We start from the raw sequence: 26,126 nt of genomic DNA, 5'->3' as shown, positions 1-26,126 counted from the left end.
GTCGACTTAGCTACATGCGGGCGCATGAAGCTAAAGAAAACAAAAATACAAAAAGACATATGGACCGTTTATTTTGAGAGTGGTGTAAGTCCATTTTCTTTTGTTTCGAGAAAATTAAAGGTTAGTATGTCGATGATTATGCAATTTCATTTACCGACCGATTTTAAGTTGTTCAAAACATGGTTTTTTTTTGAGAAATACGGATTAGTTATATATACAAAAATTACATTAAATTAAGCATGAATTACGTGATAGCTCATTTTCCTCAAAAATGGACTGTGGTGTACACTTTCAAAATAAGCGGTCCATATATAATAATAACTTACCTGATTATTATTAGGCTGTGGTGCAGCACTATGTGGTGGGACGGACTGTACGGGGCGCGCGGGTTTAGCGGCGGCCCGCACTAGCGTCGCTCGCTTTACGGACACCATTAGCCATACGTCTTCTACTCTTTGACAGACCTAGGTGTTTTAAAATATGATCTATGAATACAGTTTTGCTTTAAATGTATAGAGTTAGTATGAGTCTTATTAAAAACACTATTGTAACTAAAATTGCATTTTAGAGACTAGAATATATGCAATTTCCTTTGAAAAGGCCGAATTTTACATTATGTTTACTATTTTGGGTTAAAATGCTCAAATACAAAATCAAAATAATTTATATAGCAACGATGCTCCAAGTTAAGTCATGCTAATGTTAAATTGTTTTATTTAATAGTAATTTGTATTTATTTTTATTTGCATATATTGTTTTTTTATTAACAGTCAACCAGTGAAAGTTTAAACTGCTAATTTGGCAAAATAAAAAATAAATAAAATAGTATTTTATATGTTTATGATATTTCTAAAATTGTTAAATTATGAATTATTGTTTTTAATTTTATTGTTAATTTAATTTATTTGTTATTCTTACCTGTGTAACTAAAGCTCTGGTCTCTTGCGTAGCGGATTGTAATAACATATCACGGAATTGTTCCGGGGCGGTGAGACCGAAGCTCTTAGCGTCTTCTAATAATTTATCGACGGCTATGAGCCCGCCCTCGCCAGCTAAGATTTCTACGCCGGTTGTGCACCAGTCGTTTGCCTATAACAAAATAATAAATACAATTTAAATGTAAAAGTCACTGGAGGAGAAAGAATTCTTTTTATTTCTGCACTCTGGACACACACGACGTTGAATTTCGCCATTTAACACAGAAATGTCTCAAAAATTGGCTGGCTTTGAATTGAGCTTCCCTCTGACTACCCTGCTACATCGTGAAGCTAAATAATATGTTTAATATATATATATAGCTACAATTACAATTTTTTATGTATTTCAAAGTGATTCAAAATTTAATATAAAATAAAATAATATTTGTAGCTTAATCAATATAATAATAAACCTTTAAACCTTTTTAACCGTACTTACTTAATATAACTGTATTTTTTTATTATTTTTTTTTTTATTGTGTATTTTATAATGTATGTAAGTATGTAAGTATTTATGTATATATGTATCTATCTTTGTGTAGGTTTATTTTTTTTTTTTTTTATATATAGTTGTTTGTAGTTGTTGTTTGTTATATCTATTTACACCCTACTCACAATTTATTTATTTTTTTGATTTTCAACGCCTCAAGGTTGCCTGGAAGAAATCGCTATTTCAGCGATAAGGTCGCCTATTGTACCATATTCTTTTACTTGTATTCTTCTATTTCTTTTTTGGGTGTACAATAAAGAGTTTTATTATTATTATAATAATATTATCTTACTTTGTCTATTCTGTCCATTAATTCTCTAGCTTTGGTTAACAACAAACTTCGTTTCTGTATTTTGTCCATCAGCAATGTACTCGTTCGTCTTAGTTCTTCGCATTTTGATTCTATATGGTCCACGGAACTTAGCGGGTCTTTCATTAACTTTTCACCTACAAGGTAATACACAAAAATATTAATTAAACCTATTTTCTTGGAAAAATATATAAAAATTGTAGTCCTTTTATTATATACCTTCTTCTATAACTGTGGAGGCACTATCGAGATCACAGTTGCAAAGTTTTTCAAAGTCATTAGCTTCTTGTATAAGACTATCAACTCTATTTGCCGTTTCCCCAACTTCGGTCATATCACACGCAGTCTTTAGATGGCTGTCTAAAGTTGCCTATAATTAAATAATATTTTTAATGTATTTAACTATTATTTATTTAAACTATAATTACATTTATCATAAATAAATAATTTTAGTTTCGCTTAAATTATAAATAAAAATAGCACATATAAAACTGGCCACTCTTCGACTGATGCCATTTATATTCACGTCCATTTAAAAATATAATTTCATTTGACAGTTGTCATAATTGTTTACAATTCAGATAAAGTTAGTATTAGCTGTTGTAGAAAGCTAAAGTTAATAAAATAATTTGTGAGCCAAATATTAAAATGAAATATAATTATTTACAATGACATTAGATATCGTGTGCAATTATCGGAAGTGCAGGAAGTCACTGACAAGTCATGCGTGGGTCACAACATGTTCTCACGCTTTTTGCGTCGAACACGGTCAAAGAGAATTTAAAAGGAATGCAGAAAACTCTTTAACATGTCCAGCGTGTGGGAGTGAACTGCGAGACAAATTCGATGTTATTCATGCTGACCTTAGACCGACAGAGACATTTAAGTCAATAGTGTTAGCAGGCTTAAAACCAGATGCAATTATGGATGTTGCGATGCGAGCTATGTCCTTCTGGTCGTATCAAGTGGAACAAGAAACCTTATATCAAGAAGGTTTGGCTAAGCATTCAAAAGAAAAATTACAATGTCTGGAAGAGGTCAACGACCTTAATGTACAAAAATTAAAAGCTGAATTAGATACTTGTAAACGTAAAATAAGTTCATTGCAAATTGAATTTAATAAGAAGAAAAAGCAAGCTGAAGAACTTGCGGCGCGTCTAGAAGAGAAATCGAGGCAAATACAAAAATTGTCATTTCAGCTTGATTCTACTAAGAGGAAAGATTTTCGTATACCTAACTTTGAAGAGAAAATTGAAAATAAAGATAAATGTATGAACATTGCAGATTTGGTCGGTAACAGATCAGCTTCAGAAGCATTCGTTTTTAGGCCTATGAAAGATTTAAATGAATCTAGAAGAATTTGTTCACCAAGCACTCCTCTATTTGACTTTCGTCATAAAAATAAGCGGCCAGGTTTTCAATTTAGACCAGTAAATTCGTGATTAAGTTAATGCCTTTAAGAAGTGTAATTTTAAGTACAATTAATTACCTGCATCTGTTTAAAGTTTAATAAAAATGTTCGAAATTTGAGCCAATGATTTAACTTCATGGAATGTTTTTGCCAAAAAGTGTCAAATTGTTTTTCAGTCTCTTCTAGTTGTACAAGTAACCTTTCCACGGCAGCTACGTGGCTAATAATATTATAAGTAAGATTTGGTTTGCGAACTTGTGTCAGTAGCTCCTCTCCTTGAGTCGTTGCTGACGATAGTTCTGTTTTTAAAGCTTTATATCTGAAAAAAAAATAAGGTATATGAATATAGTGTAATATAATAGCTAAGAAGAAACTACTATACATTTTACAGATTCGCCATGCTGGCGTGTGAGGGTACCGTTGCAAAATGAGAGTTCCTCATCAGAGCAGTATGGGTCTTTTGATCCATAGTACTCAGCATAGGTTAACCAGCCACTACAACAACAAGATGTCCGCTATGGTAATGTTGGCCTCCAGTGTCCGAGCACTTTTTTCTACTGACACCAAATTCGAAAGAGTGCCGCCTACTAAATATTGATGATAGTTCTAGACAGGTTGATAATTTTGAACAAACTATAGACTTATAGAGAGATTTTATACTTTTCTGTCATACTACAATGTCGTACAAACTAACTATATATGCATAGCACATCAATCTTACACCATTACCATACGCAGGTAATTCCTTTTTTAAGATATAATATTTAAGTAATATCCTTACCTAGATTCTTGACAGTCTAATAATTCTTTGGTTTGTGTGGGATCATTTCCCATATCGCAGTCCACTATTTCGTGCATAAATTCATCAAGTTTACCCGAGATCTCTTTCATCAATACTGAAAATTTTTCCAGTGCCTGGAATAAAATAAAATTTATTCATGTATTATATTATCGTATAAATTGTTAATAGTCGGGACATTTAATTGTATCCTCAGATTTTCGTACGGCGATCAGCTCGTCTCGAAAATGTCCATTTTATCCACATAAGTGATTCAGAGCGCAAGGGTTTAACATCATTGATTATTATCATAGTTATTTATAAGATAAATTACGTTATTTTATTATTTAAATAATTATTAAATTATAGTTTATAATTGTCTAGAGTCGTGTAGGTAAGTACTTTAGATGATTGTCGCGGAAAGATTTTAATAATTGATTGTTTTGCTATCAGAATCTTCACTATAATTAGACAACGCTGAACTAACAGAATACTTAATAAATGCATAATAATAACGCAGCACTTAGGCACATCTAATATTAATATAATATACTATGTCAGATCTCTAATGCCATTAAGAATTAGGTAATATTATTTATTCACATACAAAATGCTGAGACCAGTTGTGGAGCAGGGGAAAAGTGTGCGACTGTAAACGCAATAGGTTGTCAGTTCGATTCCCACTCGGGGAAATTAAATATTTAATATTTTCATTTCCTCGCTCTGGTAACAAGGCAAAGAGCGGCGTTAATTTCCGCCACTCAATCCACAATGCCCTAAGAGTTTGGCGGAAAGTGGGGAACGGAAGTGTCTTAATGTAGTGAAGGGAGTATCTAAACAATAGGTTGCCAGGTCCCCTTTGCCTCCTTTGCTACGTGCGGCATGAAAGTAAAAAAATATATTCCTAATAAATTTGTTAGTAATTATTAGTTATCAATATCAAATAATCTAAATATTTTGGCATTTATATTTCAAAAATACATAAAACTCCTTACTATTCGCTGTTGTATCCATTCCGAATGTGAATACTGTAGTTCTCCCCCAAGATCGGGTGTAAGCTGTGATCTGTCGAAGTGTTCGTACAGCTCATCGACACAAGAGCAGACTAGCACTCGAAATCGAAACTCCTCTTTGAACAACTTGCTGCTCACTTCTGATAAAGCTTTCTGGAGGAAACTTGCTGGCCTCAACACGTACACCGCATGAATAATACCCGGGAAGAACTCCTGAAATGTAGCAGTTTCTTGTAAGTTTCAGTTTAAGATAACTTGAAATAACTTACTCAATTGTTATTTCATGTTTAACTTATAGCAATAACATTTAAGTACTCATTTACAAATAAAAACAAAGATTCAATAAACAAACGTTCTTGATTAAGTCATCACCTTTCTTCTAATTATAAATTGAAATCATTCATTTGTATGCGCATTGTACGTGAACCGAACAATGTAAATTTAAATTGGTATTAATTTAAAATACTTACCGATATTCGAAGTAACACTGTTTTCACGGAGTTCCACCTATCTTTTCTTCGATCTATTATAATATGGAAGCCCATTTCAGCTTCTAGTAAACTGTGAAAGGAAGATTCCTTTTAATAAATATTTATTGTATTTTTAAATTGATCGATGTTGTATGGTTCATTGCTGCAGCGAATTATTGTAATGACGATTGTCTACATTTTTATTTTCACGCGTCTCTTCCATTTAACGTTACTAGTACCTAATGAAAGAGAGTATCTAATGTTAATATACTTCATCTTGTTTGATTTTAAATTTTAGAGGTTTTGTAGCGAGGGCGAGCTTTCTTGAAATAAATAAAAATGTTTAGTGCCTCAAATGGGTGTCGAACCCACAGCCATCGTGTGAACAGTCAGTAAAGCATTCAGTCGTTTGTCGCTTCGTTTTTTTCTTAGATTATATCACGATGGCGTGATTTACAATGTGTATAGGTATTTCACAGTTTTCCCCATCGCTTAGTGCGAAGAATCTGTGTTATCAACACATAACAATCTACTTTTAGAGAGATCCATCTCAGCCTTTCCTATAATTAGCCAATGCTAGACCAGAACCAATGTTCTGGTCCGCTAAATCAAGTCGTTCTTTTTTAAATATAAACATTTATAACACTTAAAGAACCGGTTTGAGTGAGAATTATAATTATACTATACAAGTGGTATTAAATATTAAGATGTAGGTATCTTATACACTCGTCTGTAATCTATATTTATTTTCTATTTATACGTAGTAATAAGAATTTTAAGTGACTAAATTGACGCAAAATGAATGTATAAAATAAATGTACTTATTAGTTATTTTTTGTATCATTTAAAAATGCTACTAAAATCGTAGTTTTAAATGCAACGTTTAGACCAAATTAATCGCGTATTTATTATCATAATTATACTTTTGAAAGAGTATTTAAATAGTGCAAATATCAAAGATATTAATAAAGTCGTGGAATATTTAAAATTTAACTTACGAGGGCACAGAGGTGAGGTAGAGAAGGAGTCGTTGGTATTCGGGAGCAGTTAACACATGGAAGTTATTGTTATCGGGGAAGGTGATAAGCGGTCGGTGGTCTTTGGCTAGTCCTCCCGTGGCCAGCGCGTACTGCGGCAGCAGGAGTTCGCCCACGCTGCGACCCTCCTCGCTGTCGCTGCCGCATCCATCGCACTCTGCTTCTGGAAAATTTATAATAGATTAATTATTATGTTTTACTTCGAAATATACAGTCGTGGAGGCTTGGAAGTTAGCTGCAGATGGCTGAGCAAATTTGAGTTTAGGAATTTTCTTAGGTTTGATTGTTTTCTTTTCGTGAGAACAAAACTTCAGAAAACGTAACTTCAGGGCGGTCATGATTCGTCGCCCGTTTCTGTATTTAATGCTATTCCAGATATAAATTAAAAAAATAACACTTCATTACATATTGTATCGAAACCTTATATAAATTCGAGTATTAAATGATAATATTTATGTGTAGGTATATCCAGTGTATAAAGTACTTAAAACGTAGCGTAAGTTGACACGGTAAAGCTAAAAGTTTACATTAAATTCCATAAAAAAAATATTACTCTTACGAAATTGAAACTATAAAAAGCGTCCAATTTTTATATATAATTTCAATGTTTTTAAAACCTACAACGTAAGATAATAGCTTATTAAAATGTTTCAACATTATTTTATTTAGTTTTATTGAATTCTTACAAACCAATATGTAATTTTACAGCTTACAATTGGCTAACGGTTTTTAAAATTATTATTTTTATTACTATGTTGTAGTTTAATAGTCAAATTAAATTTAAAACAGATATAACTAACAATGTCAGCTTCACGCTGTATCCCGCACACAGCAGGGTAGGCAGAGGGAACCTAGTGTTAAGATACTCCGTTGCCCACTTTCTGCCGAATTCTGGAGGCATTGCGTGTTGATTGGCAGAACTCAACGCCGCGCTTTGCCCCGACACTAGAGCGAAGAAATGGAAATATAAACGTAAATAAACATTTCACTTCCTCGAGTGGGGATCGAACACACAACCGTCGCGTTACAGTCACACCCTTGTGCCGCTGTACCACGATGGTCTAACTATGTAATAATTAGTAAAGAAATAAATTTGTTTTTGACTTGAGAACTTTGTCTAAATTATTGGAAACATTTAGTAAAACTGGAACTAGAGCTATTCGTGATAAAGAATCATTAACTTTGCGACTTTTACTTTCTTCCGGAATGTATAAATGAGATTAGGTACACGAAAGTACTTAAATTAACCTTATTATCAAATATCAGCTTTTTATGTTTATACTCCCCTATATTTTCCGATATTAGTAATAACTGAAAACCTAAAAAATACATGTTAATATCAGGGCTATCTATTCCAAGCTGCGATATTCCTAATGGATAGATATTTTGATATATTTCTATTTTTATATAAAGGAATTATATATATATATATATATATATATATATTTCTATTTTTTTATATAAGTTTCAAATTAAGTAAAAATCTTACAATTTTGGTAGTCACAAACCTGCTTTGACAGATATCCAATCTGATAGAAAATGACGTAACTTCTACCCTACAGAAATCTTATCAATATCTATATTATAATCAGGATATCTTATTCTTTGACTGTAGGTATTTTATGTTCATTGGTTTTACCTAATGTCGACCTAGCACGCGATCTGACAACGTACAAAACGAGGTTTAATACAGTTTGTTTAAGTTTTCATAACTAATCCTATTATTAATTACAGAATGTCCTAAATAAAGCTGAAAGTAAATATTTCGATTATTTTATAAACGCAAAAGGTGAATCTGCAATATGTTATACGATTATTTATCTATTTACTTTCTGGTTTCAGGCCGACGTTCTACAAAGATTTATTGAATACGCTAATAAATGTAGCTACACGCTATACAAAAACTATTTTTATTACATATCACGTCTCTTAGTAGCTTCGGTTGTGGGTTCGATCCCCACTCGAGTAAGTGAAATATTTATTTACGTTTATACTTCCATTTCTTCGCTCTGGTGTCGAGGCAAAGCGCGGCGTTGAGTTCTGCCACTCAACACGCAGTCTCCAGAATTCGGCAGAAAGTGGGGAACTTAACATTAGGTTCCCTCTGCCTACCCTGTTGTATACATACGGCGTGAAGCTGATTTCGTTTTATTTATTTAGTAGTGACTGTATATCATAGATACATGTACATTTTAAACATTGTATAGAAAACCGATAGCTTGGCATATATCAATCAGCTGGAGTGAACAAAACATTTAATTTCCCGTCAGGTGTAAGTGAATAGATGCCTACCTACATGGTATAGGTTGCCGTAGTTCCATTACCGAGTACGGAAAAAGTATAGAACGACGTCACAATCAACCGGATGCATTTCATTCAGCTGTTTCAGATTAAAAGACAGGTGAGATGTTACTTCCGTGTTCTCGTTTTGAAGCACCGCTTTTATCGTTTACTGCTTGGTGTATAATTTGAAAGAACATAATATGTTCATAATATAAAATTCTTCAGGCTAAGTAAGAAAATCATACTAGTTCAAATTAATAGAAAAAAGCCATATTTTTGCACTCGAGTTAACAGAGGTTTATAGATTCACTCATTTATATATTTTAAGGCTTGTTTTTATACATGTTTTTTTATTTACAAGTACATATATAGAAAAGATTCTATAATTTTATTTTCTTAGACATTATCTCACTTATCTTGATGACTTGATGGTTTATATCATTTTACAATACTTATCACAAAATAGATGATGCCATCGTAGCAGGTAGACTGCGTCTGGCTGTAGGTATAATTATGGACCGATCCCCACTTGAAGGAATAAATTAATTTAATTTTCATATCCCGCTTTGATAATAACTAAAGCGCAGTTGTCTTCCACTTCTGCACTGGTTGTGATAAATATTGGCAAATAAAACAAACAATGACAGTTCTTCTAACATATTATTTCACACAAATTATTTTTTAGTACTTTTTTCATAACAGTGGCATAAAACTTTGAGTTTAAATATGCAAATTTTGAAGAAAATATTTAATTTATGTAGGTACATAATAAATAATTTCTATGTACATACTTCCGAGACATAACAAGTACACGATAACTATTACTAACAATCTTCTAATTACGAATCACATTCACATTCGAGAGCTTGTTGACTTAAGTTTCTTACTAAATGTTTGATGACAAAAATATAGGAAAACTATCTAGTGAATCATGTGTGTGACATCACCAAAAATATCTATCTTCTTTTGTCCAAAAAGGTTTACCCTACCCGTAAAGTACGAGCAAAGTCAGTTATTGCATAGGTAATATTTAGCCGGTCTGGTCACGACATCACCCGCGTTTGTAGGTCAAATGGTCAAAAAATAGTATCAAAAATATAAGACCAAAAGATGCAACTATATTTACACAATGTATATGTCCAAAATTAAATAATTATACATTTTATTAAAAACAGATTGTTGTCTTGTAATAACAAGAATTCATTTATTCAAATTTTAATTAAGACTACGTAAATCCATTGTTTAAAGTCCAGTGAACTTGTTACGTTTAAAGTTATCACGTTATGCATCCGCGCGTCAAAATAAAAAATAAACAGATAATACGGCAATTCGGGAATCTTTCAAATTTCTTTAATAAAAAGTGATTTGTCATTTATATAAAATAAAAGTAATGCTGACTTACGGAGAAATAAATTATTATTTTAATTGAAGGATTTTTTTTAACCTGATAATATTGGAAGTTATAGTAAATATTTTCAATATAAATATAATATGTAATAAGTCAAAATATAATATTAGAAGAATTGTAAATATATTTTAACAGAGATTGCATTACAACTGTACATAAGAAACTTAAAGATTTCAACGCCACATTGCCTTCCTTCCTCCTGGCATTAATCCCGGCTATTGCCAGGGTCTGCCTTCCTACTCAACCTACTCCACTTTGCACGGTCTTTTGCGTTACTTACATTGCGTTAATTCAAAAACTATAAGCTGATAATTCAAAAGTTAGAACTAACTAATTTCGGCGAGAAGGTGCAAAGCAGTGTGCAGAAATCAAAATACGATACAACATGTTAAAAGAACACGGCTATTTTGTATAATCATCTCAATAAATATCTCCGGCTGAACAATTTCCGTGCTACTCATTGTCCTGGGTAAATTACAGTGTCATATCACTGCTTGCATTACATCCAATTACTTCCATCAGCTATGTTAACAATCAACATATGAAAAATATTAAGCATTTATATATAAAATAGATTAAAATAAAAACATCAATTATAAATCAACTCGAATATTATATACAGTTACTATTTTATTTTTGTTACATTAAAATGGTTTTATTAAATTTCATTCTAAATCAATGGGAAAGGCTGTTGAGTTACTGCCGAAGAGATCAGATTAGAACAGTAAATAATTTGTTTTTACTCATGGGTAAAATATAATTAATTTAATAAATACCGTTATTTTTAAGAACAGCACGAGAAACTCTTTATATATAAAATATATATAACTTAGATCAGAAGCGAGACTCACAAACTGGATATCAACTGCAACAGTTTTTAAAATATACGGACATCGTGTTAAGACACTCCGTTGCCCACTTTCCGTCGAATTCGGAAGAAATGAAAATATAAATTTAAATAAATATTCCCTTTTCTCGAGTGGGGATCGAACCCACAACCAGTCGATTTTGCAGTACACTTTGTGCCCCAGCGCCACCACTGACCTTTTTAAAATATACATTGTCATTAAAAGAAAAACTTTAAATTCAAATTATTGCAGATAAAATTTAATTTGGCAATAAAGCTCTACCGGCATATAATATGATCATTTGTAATCAATTTATTAGGAAAGCTGACTTTTACTACCGAAAGTTTAAGAGCTCTCAAATCAATAATATTTAGAAATTGTTATTAAAATCATTTGTCTTTTATGTATATTACCTATATCAAGTCATAGTATGTATATTTTTTTATAACAATAGTAAAGAGCTATTTAAAACTGATAAGCATAAATAGTAACGAGAAATTCTTAATAAAGAAATTTAATATTTTTATATAATCCACATATCATCCTAAAGCTCATAATAATATATATCTTAGGAATGTCTTTTTCCGATTTGAGCAACTTTCTTGCTAAAGTCGGATTACTTTTCTCCAGCGACAATGAAAAATCACCGGGAGCGTCCCCGGGTATTGTTCCACCAAATCCCCATTATTCATTTGTATGTATGTATCTATATATATATAAAATCGAAAGGTCACTCATAACGAAATCTCAGAAACTACAAGTGCTAGGAATCTCAAATTTTGCATAGGAGTTACTTATAGGACGTAGGTGCTCGCTAAGACGGGAATTTGCAATATTCGACTCCTAAGGGGTTGTTTTTGGGGTCGAAAGTTTGTATGAAACTTCGTTACTACAAATGCTAGGAGTCTCAAATTTTGTATAGACGTCACTAGGACGTAGTCTTGGAGACAGAAATTAATAATAACATAGTTCACGCGGGTGAAACCGCGAGCGGGCCGCTAGTAAACTTATAAAGCCGTGGAAATATTTATTTGTTTTACTTACACAGAAATAACATATATAATTTTCAACTTGCCACTGCCACTTATTTACACTTTACATAAACTCTTTTATATATAACAAATTAGTGAAAATACTTGCCAATTGTATGATTTTTAAAATATATATTAAACTTCATGTGTGAAGTTGCAATACGGTATTTAATTCGACACATCGCGTTCGCCCGCGCCGCCTGCTTCGAGAGATCTACCTGCTGGCAAGCAAAACAGTACCAACGAGCATCTTCTAATGATGTAACTAACTTCAATGCAGTAAACTCTTCATTATTTGTTTCCCACAACAACTACTTATAATGGTAATTTACTATGAAACAGAAAACTAAATCGATTAATCGTCATCGCTTTCTTCATTTACTAGTCGAGTTATTTAAACAAAACAATAAAAAATATCACAGATTGCAAATACAGTTAACGTAATGGTCTAGCAGTATTTATATTTATAACTAATCTACGTATTATTTATTTATTTTAACAATTTAAAGTTCATTTTAGTATAAACACAAACACGGCAGTAAAGGCGTGTGAAGATAACAAGAAAGAGACCTCACATTATTACGACAAGAACTGATTACCATGGAACCCGAAGCACTGCATTTTGCTGCGCACGCGGCAACAGGCGCCGCCCGCCACACTCAAACTAGTGTTGTCGCGTTCCGACATCACTGACGCCTTGACTTACGACCTCAAACGGGTACACCTTATTACAAGGCAATAGAGTAGTGAATGCGATAGCAAAGGCATTAACACGTTACGCTCACTCAACTGCAACTGATGCTCTGAAATTTGAAGCATTTCTCAGAACGTTATCAGAGGTATGCCGATCGATGAGATAACTACGGATCAATATGGAATGATTCTGTTATCGGAACCGTACTTAAATATTTGTTGTGTGTAATATGTAAATATGAAACAAAAGTTTGTTCGTTGAACAAACACAAATGGACTACTTCCGACATATCATTATTGACATATTTTTCGTATTTATCTACATATTTGTAGTTTTAGGTTAGGTTATAAAGTTTTTTTTCGGCTTCATGTAGCAGGGTAGACAGAGGGAACCTAATGTTAAGACACTCCGTTTCCCACTTTTCGACGTATTCTGAAAGCATTGCTTGTTAAGTGGCGACCTCGAAACCACGTTCTGCCTCTACATCCCAGTGAGGAAATGAAAATATCAAATATTTTATTCCAAGGGTTCCAATTATCGAATCAGCAATTTATCGCGTTTGCTGTAATGGCGCGCTTGTGCCATTGCGCCACTTGTGGCCTCGATATCGGTTATTGTAGTGAATCAAACAATATGGTGAACGTGAATGGGAACTCTGCTTACACTTTGTAAGAGACATTAGAAAGATGTACTATGTCAGTACTGGGTATGTTATATAATGGAAGGTATAATTTACGGTAGTACGTACTTACGTTACACACTACAGTTTAATGTAAGTAATCGTAATAATTGTAGGTCTCGGTCGTTATGCTCTGTTATTTAAGTACATTCAATATCAATGTTATGTTAAACTAACATACAAAACATATGTTATTATTAGTGAGTTGAGTTTGAGTTGATTATTGAGTTGTGTTCCAGGAATATTATCTTCAGCATGAAAGTGTCAACACTGGGTTCCTTCATTACAACACTTCACGAAGACGAAAATATAAATATGTAAAGATATTTATTTATATATGTTTTTAATTAAGCGAACTGAATAATAACAGAAAGAAAGCATTTATCAAAAGCCTACAAAACTATTGGTTTCAGGCGGAAAACAGCCAAATCATTTGGTTCGGAAAACGAGGCCGCTGCGAAATGCCGCTGTAAACAGAATGGAACGACAGTTATTAACTTCTAAACGGAAAATAACACGTCCTAATCTATAGATCTGTAGCTCAATTAACTAGTGCTAAAGTATTGAAAAAAATTATACATATTTTTTTCAAAGAAAAAGATAGATTCTCTTACTTTTATTTACTTTTAAAATAGTTGTCGTACGACCCAAGCGTATAATCATACAAGTCGTAATATTGTGGGTTCCAATATAACGTAAGAGCAAAACTTATCTGTTTTCCATTTCGCACAAGGCATATCATTGAATTTCGCTTTTTGTAGGCCAAAGTGGAGGGCAATGTGAGCAGATGTCTTCTGCTTACAGCTGCCAAAATGTAATAAAAGAAAATAAAAAAAATATTTTATATGAATCTTTTTAAAATATTACAAACTGGCAGAGACTTTAGCGACAGCCTCTAAGTATAAACGCAATTATTAATACACAGAAAGCGGGGAATGGGGTGTCTTACCAATGGGTTACCATGCCTCCTAAACGCAAAAAAATCGTGAATCTGCAATAAGACAAACCAAGAGATTCAATTGTCTCTATTAGATACCTTTTTAAAACCTTATAATATAATTATTATTTGACAGAAAAGCATTTATCTAAATAAAAATTCAATTTAAGTAGCGCCGAGGAAATAACAAAAAGTTAATATCATAGAGTCCGAGTAAACAAGACCCGGGTAGCTCATAAAGGCCTAGGTGACCTACATTCACTTTGAACTCAACAATAATAACGGAATGGAATTTGGGATATGAAATGTGTCATAATACTTGCAGAAAGAGTTTCAGAAACTATATGTTTACTTTACAAAGAGATCTACTAATTAAAGTTTTCCTTTATTCTTCCTATCTCTTTGTAATAAATAGGTGAAGAAATTGATATTATACCAGCGATGTTCCAATAAAATTATTTAGTTTTTGAATTATTTTCGTTATCTAATAACATAAGATATTATTTTAAAGACAATATCCAAACATTGATAGCTAAATTCTTTGTATTGACATTTTTTTTTATTTATGACATTAAAAGAAAACTAACACTAAAGTTAAGGAAAGTTTGCTAAAGCAATGCAAAAGGAAATCCAACATACAAACTACATTTAAACAGAGCCGTTTCTGAGATAAGTGTGAAGAAAAGCACAGACAAACCGACAAAAAATTTAAAAATCATTGTTCTATCATATTCAATGTGCAGACAGCGATAAGCCAATCGTATTATATGTATAGACAATTCAATCACTGCCTAGTTAAGATTTATATTTTTAACATTTTAAAAAGCACGTATATATAAATATATGTATATTATTACAATAGATACTATTCTATTTACCACTATGGCTTCCCGTATTATTTACTATCTACTAATACTACTCACAGCATTGACTATTGGCTTGCATTACTCAAGTAACCTAACAACTGTAATAATAAACATAACCATCAAGTTATGCATAAAGTAATTAAAGAAGTTTTTTGTTTTAGTTCAGTTTATAGACAGTTATTTAATTTATTGAAAAATATCATTTCATACTCTTTTTTAAACATTTTACACAAATTTGAAATACTCAAACTTTCACGTCCATTACAATTCAACTGCAACTTTGTACCTACTATAATAATAATAGCTTTTGCCTTGGTGCCAGAACGAAGAAATGAAAATATAAGTATATAATTATTTATTCCCCTGAGTGGGGATCGAACCCACAACTATCACTTTACAGTCACACCTTTGTACCCCTGCGCCACGACGGCCCCAAATTTGCAAAAATGATTCTTCATAAATTATAAAATATTTTCATAAATACTTTGCTTTTACGCTTCGAGCACCTCTTTATGAAAATTATAATACACGCGTCGTGTCACGTTTCCACATTAAAACCTCAAAGGCCGTCGTGATTTTCCGCAAAACAGTCAATTCGATGTTTAGGTACACACATCAGTGTATCAGATAATATTATAAACATTAAAGGTGATATTAATTTTCACATTCTATATTTTACGTCATTCAGTAAGATTTTTTAAGTTTACTTAAGTTTGTATATATGTATCTTTACAATATACTTAAAATCTAAGTAGGTGGAAACTATTTCTGGCTATAATTTTGGTCTCATTTTTTTCATTTACTCTCCACCCACGTAAGGGCTATACGAGCTCGGATGGTCAGAACTTAGTTGCTTAACTTCTAAGGTGGAGAAATGCCAAGAACGATGGTATGGAATGAGAGAATGTATGAAATATTCAATGTGTCAAAAATGTCCTGGAAGTGTAAAATCCTGTCAACCTGGTCATTTTGTGTTTGTTTATATTTGGTATATTTCTAACCCAATCTTCACTGTACAAGCATTTCAATGTGAAGAGTAAACATTCTCACAATAAAAACAGAGCTGTCTAGGTACTTGAAGTTTCATGAGATGAGAACTGATAAGCAGTCAATTCAAACTGTTAATACACATACTAAGTGACCTTGCCAAGTTGTGATGCTGCTTTGTTATTGAAACAGCCAACGACTGTACGGTGAACCATTGTTCTTGTAGCCTTGACACTTGTACAAACTAAATGACACAATGAAAAACTCTACATTTAATTAACGAGATACTTATACAACATTTTTTGTTACATCGATATTCATCAGCATCAGCTAAATCTGATTTGTAGTTGATTTTTTTGTTATTTTAAGTAATAAAATAGAAAAATATTTAACACAGAGAAAAAGTATAAAAACTCTCCGTAAGAGTTCATCGCAGCATTGTCAGATCTGGAAATTGACATTACTATCTCCACCCTATTCTACTGCGTTTCAATGGCCTCAAATTTTTTTTCACCTACATTTTTCTAAAATGATTAATTAACATTTTGCTAAATCATGTAGAATTTAATTTGGAAATGAAATGTTTCTCTAATATTCTTATTGTGAAATAATAAATTATTTATTAGTTTCTTTTCTTATTCATGTGGGAGACGTCATGAAAACAAATGTACCTTTTTACAGCCATGCCACGAATATTGCATTGCTTTTAAAATTTTTAGGTCATAATATTTTTAGTAATATTTTATAACCTACTTCAAAATATAAGCTTTTTTTATGCTTCACGGTGTATCCCGCAGGGTAGGCATAAGGAACCTATCCTAACCTAGTGTTGAGACACTTTCCACTGAATTCTCTAGCTTTATATACTCGTATATAATTTATATCATACATTAATTTGTTTTGTTTCTATTGTAAAATAAACATGGTGTACGAGATATTTCTTCATGTATTGTAGTAGTATCTATCTACTATCTACTTCATGTAACGTAGTTCGCATTGTTTCAAATGTGCCATTGTTAATTATGTGAAGATTTTTTTGTAAATTAAATTTTTAAAAAAATAACAGTACGATTTACACTTACTTTTTCAACAACAGATTCAAGGTCTTTATTTTTTTTTCTATCTAAATGATATTATTCAAAAATCCTATAGAAAATATAAAATATAAACTAAATTAGGTTGTCCTAGTTCCTAAAGTGGTAGTATTTATTATCAATTCAGAGCACACCATACCCTAGTATCTAGGCAGGGCACAATGGCAAGCTAACTAACGCTATGCGGGAAACGACATCGGCAGTATTATAGATAAGTCACGTTTAGCATTTATTTTAACTTTGATGAACAATAAAAGCAACGTCTAATTTAAGTATGAAGAAAATATTTATTTTAATTCTGATTTTACTAACTAAGTATAAGATTAATTTTATGCTATAGGTACCTAATATACAATAGACATCACAAGGAAAGAAAGGATTTTACTTTTCTAATACTTTAAAGTAACAGAGTTGTCGTTAGCTTAGATTACAAGAAGCCCTGCTAAGGAAGCAGCTTATCAGTCAAAAACATATAATATGTACATTGATACAAGGCGACAGGTTCTTTGTTTCCTACAACAAAGCACGTTTTACATTTCGTTTTCATAAGACATGAAAATGCAGATTATAAATATTTTTGGATACTTTCCAAACATACAAAAATATGAAAGATATAGCTTAATTTGGAAGCTGATTTTCATTATCTTCTATGTATAGTTTAAATTACATGTAAAATATTTATATAACTTTGGCACAGTATTGAGACCATGAATAATTTCATAGTCAATAAATAGGGCAATAGATGGGTCTTTTGTATGTCAAAAACACTTAAAAAATACAAAAACACCCAAAGTTGTGGCATAGAATCTGAACAAATGAAACATAGATAAACATTTTTATGGATTTTTTTCTAACATTTTGTTATTAGTCTACTTCGGTCTACTTAACATCGTATTTAAAGAGCACATGTCGTGTATCATTATTATTTATCAAAAACTCGTTATGTAAACCAGTTTTAACACATTTTCAGAAACGTTAACGCTTTTTTTATTTTAATATTTTAAATTTATAATTATTAAATAAACGTTGGTTTAAGTTGTATAACAGTATCTATATATTTAACCATAAATAAGATATACTTCTTTTTTTAATAAGTATAGTTCTTTCCTGTGTTCCTTTCCATTAACAATACAAATTCAAACAAAAAACTAACATAAGAAAACAAAAATTTTTTATGTTGAGGTTAAGGACGTCGAAGCCCAGGGTAAGAATATCTTTAACACTAATTTTAAAAAGTTCATTTTAGAGACTTAAAAATTTAAAAATTAATTCAAAATTTCGCGAAATTTATCCTGACAGAATTGAGTCCTTGTGGGGTATCTTAATTATATATTCATGCAAGATAACTAAAAAGTTATATTTAAAGTTTTGCAAAATTTGCATGGCAACTACTTGAACCACTTCTTGCGAAATGTTTAATATTACTCAAAGAATAATAACAGTTTATATTTAGGAGCAAAATATCCCGAAACTTTTGTAGATAAAGCGGTCAAACCAGTTTACCCGCATTTTAAAAGGCATTCCTGTAACCTATATAAGGTCCTCAAAACCCCTCATATTAAGGGCTTTCAAAGAGGTTTCATATCTATGTAAAAATATAGAATATAAAAGAAGGGATTATAGAATTTTTAACAACTTAAATTTTGTTTAAAAGTTGAGTGTGGTTTATGTATGTCGAATATTTTAAACAAAATAGTTTTGAATTCGTTCACCTCCTAGACTTTGATCGGTTGGAATTAGCGGTATTTCATGATATAATATTAAGTCGTTTGCAATTTAATACGGCCGGTTTTTTCACTGAGGAGTAGAGATGGGCGTTATCGTTTTTTTCCGTTAACGGTTATGAAACCGATATATGGTTTTCGTATCGATATCAAAAACGGTTTTCAGATATCGTTTTTTTTTCGAATTGTCAATAAACGCAAAATCATAATTATAACATTATAATATCAAAATAATTATATGTAATTAGTAGTACATATAACTAAAAACTATAATCAAATGTAAAAAAAACAATATTTAGTAATTAAATTGAAATAATGTTAAAATACAAAATCGTATCCAAATTTCAACTTTATTTATTTATTTAGAAGTTCGATTTCATAACGACGAAACAATAACTTGTAGATGTAATGTAAGAAAACCGCCGAAACATGAATCTGTTAGTTAGTTAGCTATCGGGTATTCGCTTCATTTCTTTTACACCCGTGAAGAATATACGGATAGAAAGAGAGGTAGCGAATATCAGTTTATCAGATATTCGCCTTATCTCATTTACGCCCGTTCGGAATACATTACTTAGAAAGAGAGGAAGTTAGTTTTAATATAAAACCTGTTTGACGTTTCAAAAGTTTTGCGTTATTACGGTTTTGTTCAGATCACAGCGATGTTGAGTTTTAAGTTTCTGTAAAAACGGTTTTCTAAAAACATATATCGATACGTTATGTTTTCCTTAACATATCGGTTTTAAGTTACGTTTTGATATATCGAACTCATCCCTACTGAGGAGATTAGTAGGTACTATTCTTCGAAACTAGACTGGACTTGAACCGTAACAATTGTAATCTTTTGCTTGGGAGCGAATGTTGCCTGAACATCTACGAAATATAAAATATTAATATATTTAAATTTTCTTTCTAAATTTTTTTATGTCACACTTTATGGAAGTAAAGAAATACATATCTTATGGGAAATGAAGTTATTTAAATATTACTTATTACTTATAAAATTTAGATACTTGTAGTATTTTGTAATTTAATTGTACTGTATAAGATGTATAAAAAGATAATTTTAGCCGACCTAGTAAGGAAATAATTCTCTTTTACTTTTCACATACACTGAACACATTACATTATGTTCTTCATATTCAATTTTTCTCTGAAAGGCAAAAAGCAAAAGACAAAGCTTTCTCTCCCACCAAGATGCTAATAATAGGCATAGTTGTTTGTTTACGTTATTGCCCAGACTATAGTCTACAAAGTACAATCTTAGTTAGTTTAAAAGACTGTTGTCATTTACGATTTTTTTACTTAACGATTCTACAGAATTTTTTAAATAATCATATATTGCTTACACTGAAATTTGTACAAGGTATAATATTTTTTTTTTAATGTAATTGGAGGTAGGTACTTAAATATTTTTGCCCAAATTTTATCATTAAAAACTTTTAACGTTTATAGCCAAAACACTACTAAATATACGTATTGTAAAAACACATTAATAAATTAAGATAAAATCTATTTTCATATAACTTACTATCTTTCCCAAAAATGATTTCCAATTTATTGGGCACTTCAAAACGTATTTTCATATCACTGGCTGGTGCTCACGTGTGTAATCTCACTAACATTGAACGAAACACAGAATAAATATTGAATATTCCAAATTTAAATTCAAAAATGGAATTTCAATTCGCGCTTTGACCCGGGTTAATGGCGCGCGTCGAATATAGGTACGTCGATGACAACGGCTCGCGGACTGAGTGGCGGCAGCGTCCTTCCGCACGGGATGCCTCCCGCCGCGCCGGTCTACGAACTACTTCTACAACAGTGCTGAATGCGGCCCAAGTGATGTAATCTGCATGTGAGTCGTGACGAAATGGGCAAACAGATAAGATTTATGATAATGTCAACAAATGAGCTCTACATCATCTTTTACTTGAAATAATATTTGTAACTACAAGATGTATGTAACTGTAAAAATTTATTTAAGTAAGTATCAATTGGTTACTTTTTTAGGTTCAAGCTGTATCCCGCACACATCAGGGTAAGCTTAGTGATAAGACACTCCGTTCCCATTAAGACACTTCCGTTCCCTTTCCTTTGTTTAAATTAATAAATAGATAAAAGAAGTAATTATAATAAGTAATTATAAAATTACAAATTTGCTTTGGCTAAATAGGTATTTAATTAAGGTAGTAGGAACCGTTTTCCGTTTAGTACATTATAAAATGTTTAATGAGTTTCACAAGTTTCACAACAATGATTGTAAATACATATTTAAGAGTGCTTGTAAAATACGCACCTATTCAACTATGAATGAATGGAAATGTTTTAGGCATTTTAGAAAGAAATTCTAAAGACGGTTGTTTCGGCTTCCTAAGCGTGCGTAGTGATGTTACCAACAAAAAATATAACACTATTTTGTTGTTATATTTTCACTATGAGTAACGACATTTGTATGTAGCAAAGGACGAATGGATGGGAAAGGAAAAGCGACATAAATAATATCATAAATGACATATAATACTTAGAAAACACTGATATCTGATAAGCGATTCAAATAACTATTGATGCATAACCTTGTTGACGTCTTTATTAATACCTTGTTCCGGTAAACGTAACGATATTAGGTGTTCCATGTTAGAAGGTAAACATTAAATGTATAATTATAATTATTTCAAATACGAATACGACAGACAATTGTCTTTTATTAGAATGTTTCATTTATATGTCAATAGATCAAATATTTGATATTTACTGTAGCTGCATGTGTATCTATTTATAGATCTCGCGGACCGCAGCCATACACACTATATAGCTCACACATATGACATACCGCGCCACTGATTTTATGAGTTACTAAAATGTTAATCTTTGTAATATTTTGGTCTAATGCACTCTTGTTTTCTATCTCCCTTAAAACATCGACCTGAATATAAAAAAATAAGTTCGAATATAAATTATAGTTTTACTGTTCTTTTTGCACAAATGATATTATTATAAGCAAAAAAATGCATTATGTACCTCTACATGTACAGTGTACAAAGATATAAAAGTAATATTTTTGCTATATTGAAACCTAAAAAGAAGTGATCACGCTGGGAAGTTGACCACCATATTGCTATAAATGCATGTTTCATATTTAATTCATAACTTATTTTTTTATAAACATATAAAACTTTAAATACAAACTACGATGACTTCATCGTCCACCAATACTAACGTAAGCTATCATCGTCGGTCGACTATTAAGTGCTACTTACGCCATTCAAAATAATTTATATTCAACTACTCATAACCACCCCATTGTTTTCATCTAACAATTTAAACTTTCCATAAATACATTCGATATCTATTGTTTAAGTTCTTATTACGTAAATATTTTAGAATAGTGTTTTTAGAATATTCGAAGCATTCCTTCGGGAACGGTGACCGCTATCAAAACAAACAAGAAGACCGCAGATATGAAAACTTGTTAAGTCAATTGGTTCAGTAATTTGGGTCGGCAAAATCTAAATTAGCAAGGGAGTTAGAGATTATCTCAATTATATAGCTTTAAGAGGTGTGTGTAGAATACCAAGTTAACATTTGTGGTGTTGCGTTTGGTATAGTGTAATTTTTTTTTTAAACGACTTCTTTTATATAATATTTTTATGTTTATCTGTCGATTTCTACGTCATTTATGGGCAGATTTTTTTTTATTTGAACGAGCGTACTTTATTGGTCTCACTACCATCAAATCGATATTTGATTATGAAAATAGAGGAAACTCCTAGAATTTTAAAGGAAAATACTATGTGTTTCATATACTAATCATATATTTGCTTATATTGATACCTACCTATAATAGTTGTAGGCTTTTTTAAAAAAAAATGGATAAATAAATCAATCGTCCCGCTTTTATACTTTAATTTTTTTTAAAATTGGATTTTCACCGACATAAAATCTGGCAATGTTGATTGACATGTACTAATATGTGACTAAATGTATGGAAGTGTGAATCACGATTCACGCCTCACGTGCATTTTTCGAAATAAATGTGAATCTGTTATCACTTCTGGATATGTGTTAACATGGGAGAATGTCTAACATGTCGACTTATTAGATATTTTTTATTATCATCCTTTTTCATTTTATTTGCATACTTTAACATTATAAAGCAATAGTAACAAAAACAGTTGTAGTTTATACGATAGTTGTTAACTGACTCAAGACCCAACCATCCAAATAAAATGTTATTCAGTAAAAGTGGGAACTTGAGGAAAGACATGACAATGCGGACGGCAAACAAAAGCCGGCGGACGATGGCTCGCATAGCAATCAGCTGCTTGCCTCATTGCTGGCCTACGCCTTGGATGAAACCTATACAAAATAAATCTTTTGATAATCAAGGTTCATATTGTATAGTATATGGGTAGGAATAGAATGCTATTGATTATTATCTTAATTTATATAAGATGCTACTTATAATAATTTGTAAAAGAAATCAAATTTTATGATTTATTTAATTTAAATAGAAGTACTAAAAACATTCTACTTGACAACACATTACCATCTCTCGTCAACAAAATCGTTTCATTCGATTTGGTTAAGGGCTTAAATTTAAAATCAGGGACAGCGGCAAAGTAATTTACGGAAACGAATTGGACCTCGTAAATTTCCGTTTCGCCAAATGAGAACTGTAATAAATAAAAAAAATCAGCTATCATTTAAGGAATTATTGAAGTAATAATTATTTTATAACAATCGGCGTAGAGTTCTACCTATGTCGTCGAATAGACGCTATTACAGAAGGACATTTTACGATAGTTTTCGTTTTTTGAGGATAGCTTTAAATTTTCTAGACGTCTGCATGTCGTGCTTTTTAGGTATAACTAACATATTTTATTATTATTAATAAATTATTTAATACTTCCGTTTTTGTGGACGTATTAAAAATACGACAATGCCATGCCATACCGAAAAAAAGGTATGTTATACGTCCCAGTGGCAAGTTTTAGAACACCTGGACGCACAAGCAAAAACGGGACGTTATGTATACAAAATATTATCTTATTTCACCATTGAACAAAATAATAAGTTTCTTTCTTGTTCCAAATATTATTAAAGCAATAAGTAAAGTAAATTTAAATTAAAATAAGTACATCAGCTTACATTGTCATTTCAACTTATTGTCGTTGTTAAGTGAAGCTCATTTAAGGCTATTACGATTAAAGGCGACCGACACTCAGTTATTAAAACTTTTGTTGAAATAGAATAACTCTAAAGACAATACATTTTGCAAACGTACCAACATTGTTGTAATATAAGTAGTTGTTTGTATTCCTATAGATTTTTTAAAGTAGTATTTGACATTAAATAAAAATACATTTATTTATGTTTCTAAGTACATTTAAATATACTTGAAATAATAGTTTTTGATACAAATCATACTTGGTGGATTGATATTAAATATTTATATTTCATTGGTATAGTCGAATAAAATGAACGTGCTTCCATGCAGAATGCGATGTCTACAAAATAAGTAAAAAATTATGCGAGTTGCTAACAGATTGTCTTCATATATTTTGGATTCTTGCAAGTTGGAAATAAATGTGAAAATTATTAATTCATATGAAGTTAAAACCAGCTAAAACCTTATTTCTAGTATTCATTTATCTTTTCAAACGAATGTTAGATCTCCCAATTATAAAATACATTTTTTACAAAGGATAATTTAAAACGATGAATATAATGTAAACTGAAATTTATACTACGCTATCTCCAAAGAATAATGTTTATGAATCTTCATATTGCAGGACAAAGACTTGACCCGGCATTAAAATCTAGAACTCTGTTTTATTCAGTGTAATAAAAATGTTTCATCATCTATATAATGTGTATAACAATAATGGATTATAAAAGAGAAATAAGAATTATAAAGAATGAAACTCAATTAGCTGCTTTTGATTACTATAAGCAATATTTTATTTTTATAAAGGAAAAATCATTGTTTTATAAAGACGTCGTCATTTATTAACACAATAGGTTTTTATGCATTATTATTACAGGTGTTATTTCTATTAAAAGTATTCATGATTTAAAACTAAAATAATTTAAAATGTCAGTAACTAAATATTAGAAAATTACTATTAATTTGGAATTAAAGCAAATTTGATACAGCTTTGTTCATTATTTTTAAAGTAGGTGTATCAAATCAAATGAAATAGACAATGTTAATCTGACAACTGACGAGGTCGATTGATTTCTGTCTTAATTGCTATTGACGAATTTACCGACAATGTGAGAATACCCATAGCATTTATTTAATAAAAAAACTAGGGTATTTTATGTAAGCTCAATTGACACATTAAGCTTTATTAATAGTTTACGACTTGACCTCCTTCTGTTAAGCCTAAGCGGTTTCATGGGTTGTTGAAATATGGATATTTTAGATTTTAATCGGAGTAAGGAACCGTGTTTTTTTTTTAAATAATAATAAAAAAAAACACGGTAGGTACTGAAAAAGATGGTCAGTCAAATTTTACAGCTTTAATTTTCTATTAAATAAAATAAAAACTATGTAGTTCGTTGTTTTGATTTCTTGAAAGTAGATTAATTGGACAATAATGTTTTAAACATGTCCACTTACGCAAGCATCTTTTCTAAACATAAACAGTATAAGAATTCCAATTTTATTACTGTTACATATAGTACAAGACATGTTAAAACTAAAATAAATAAAATACTTACTATCGACAGCGCGACGCGAGCGTTTGGTCTTGCATTTCCAAAACTTCATAGCGTCAGTTATTTTATCGAGGTGAGTAAATAAAGAGATGACACCGCGCGCGCCCACAAAGGCAAGTAGCCATCGTCAAACTGCCCGATCGGGGACGAAACAATGAGTTTTGTTTACAAATGGTTGACGCGGAGAATTTAATGAATTACCGAGCGAAGTGGCCCAAGCCCAATGAGTCGAACGACACGAGTGCGACGAACGTACACCCCCGACAGACAATCTCCGGTTGCATCTCCACCTTTAATACTTATATCAGAGGAAAGCGTGGGTGCTATCCATTTCAGACCTCAGCCGACTTGAGAGTTAAAACC

At 31.3% G+C, this 26,126-nt stretch overlaps 2 protein-coding genes across 9 annotated transcripts in view; one reads left to right on the top strand and one right to left on the bottom strand.

Moving 5' to 3' along the window:
- The window catches only part of LOC146535895 (guanine nucleotide exchange factor DBS-like), a 76,452-nt gene that overhangs the window by 40,990 nt on the left and 9,336 nt on the right, over window positions 1–26,126 (bottom strand). For 4 of the 8 annotated variants that reach the window (XR_014878340.1, XR_014878339.1, XM_085191587.1 and 1 more), the window contains exons 2-10: window positions 6,448–6,649; window positions 5,450–5,540; window positions 4,962–5,192; window positions 3,970–4,103; window positions 3,267–3,507; window positions 1,997–2,147; window positions 1,760–1,914; window positions 919–1,089; window positions 327–464 (exon numbers count right to left, since the gene is read on the bottom strand). Coding sequence is in view for 6 of the 8 variants with exons in the window: in XM_085191587.1 (XP_085047713.1) it covers window positions 327–464; window positions 919–1,089; window positions 1,760–1,914; window positions 1,997–2,147; window positions 3,267–3,507; window positions 3,970–4,103; window positions 4,962–5,192; window positions 5,450–5,540; window positions 6,448–6,649 (1,514 nt within the window). In the remaining 2 variants the exon portion in view is untranslated. Of the gene's footprint in view, window positions 1–326; window positions 465–918; window positions 1,090–1,759; window positions 1,915–1,996; window positions 2,148–3,266; window positions 3,508–3,969; window positions 4,104–4,961; window positions 5,193–5,449; window positions 5,541–6,447; window positions 6,650–12,165; window positions 12,299–12,655; window positions 12,781–20,568; window positions 20,847–25,766; window positions 25,968–26,126 lie in introns of those variants that run through there. The other 4 variants (XM_085191591.1, XM_085191590.1, XM_085191588.1 and 1 more) reach the window with 4 other exon arrangements.
- Window positions 2,349–3,272, top strand: LOC146535897 (E3 ubiquitin-protein ligase CCNB1IP1-like). The gene has a single exon (XM_085191594.1). It carries the CDS (start codon window positions 2,446–2,448, stop codon window positions 3,217–3,219), a length of 774 nt encoding a protein of 257 aa, XP_085047720.1. The 5' UTR covers window positions 2,349–2,445; the 3' UTR covers window positions 3,220–3,272.

This window comes from Heliconius melpomene, chromosome 10 (assembly GCF_056956725.1).
Source record: "Heliconius melpomene rosina isolate 202511_hmr_F chromosome 10, ASM5695672v1, whole genome shotgun sequence".
Classification (NCBI taxonomy): Eukaryota; Metazoa; Arthropoda; class Insecta; order Lepidoptera; family Nymphalidae; genus Heliconius; species Heliconius melpomene.
The sequence above is the reverse complement of the archived record's forward strand: the minus strand, read 5'-3'. Positions and strand labels throughout refer to the sequence as shown.

Excerpts from the sequence above, each read along its gene's own strand:
- LOC146535897 (XM_085191594.1), top strand. The coding sequence starts at position 2,446 with ATGACATTAGATATCGTGTGCAATTATCGGAAGTGCAGGAAGTCACTG.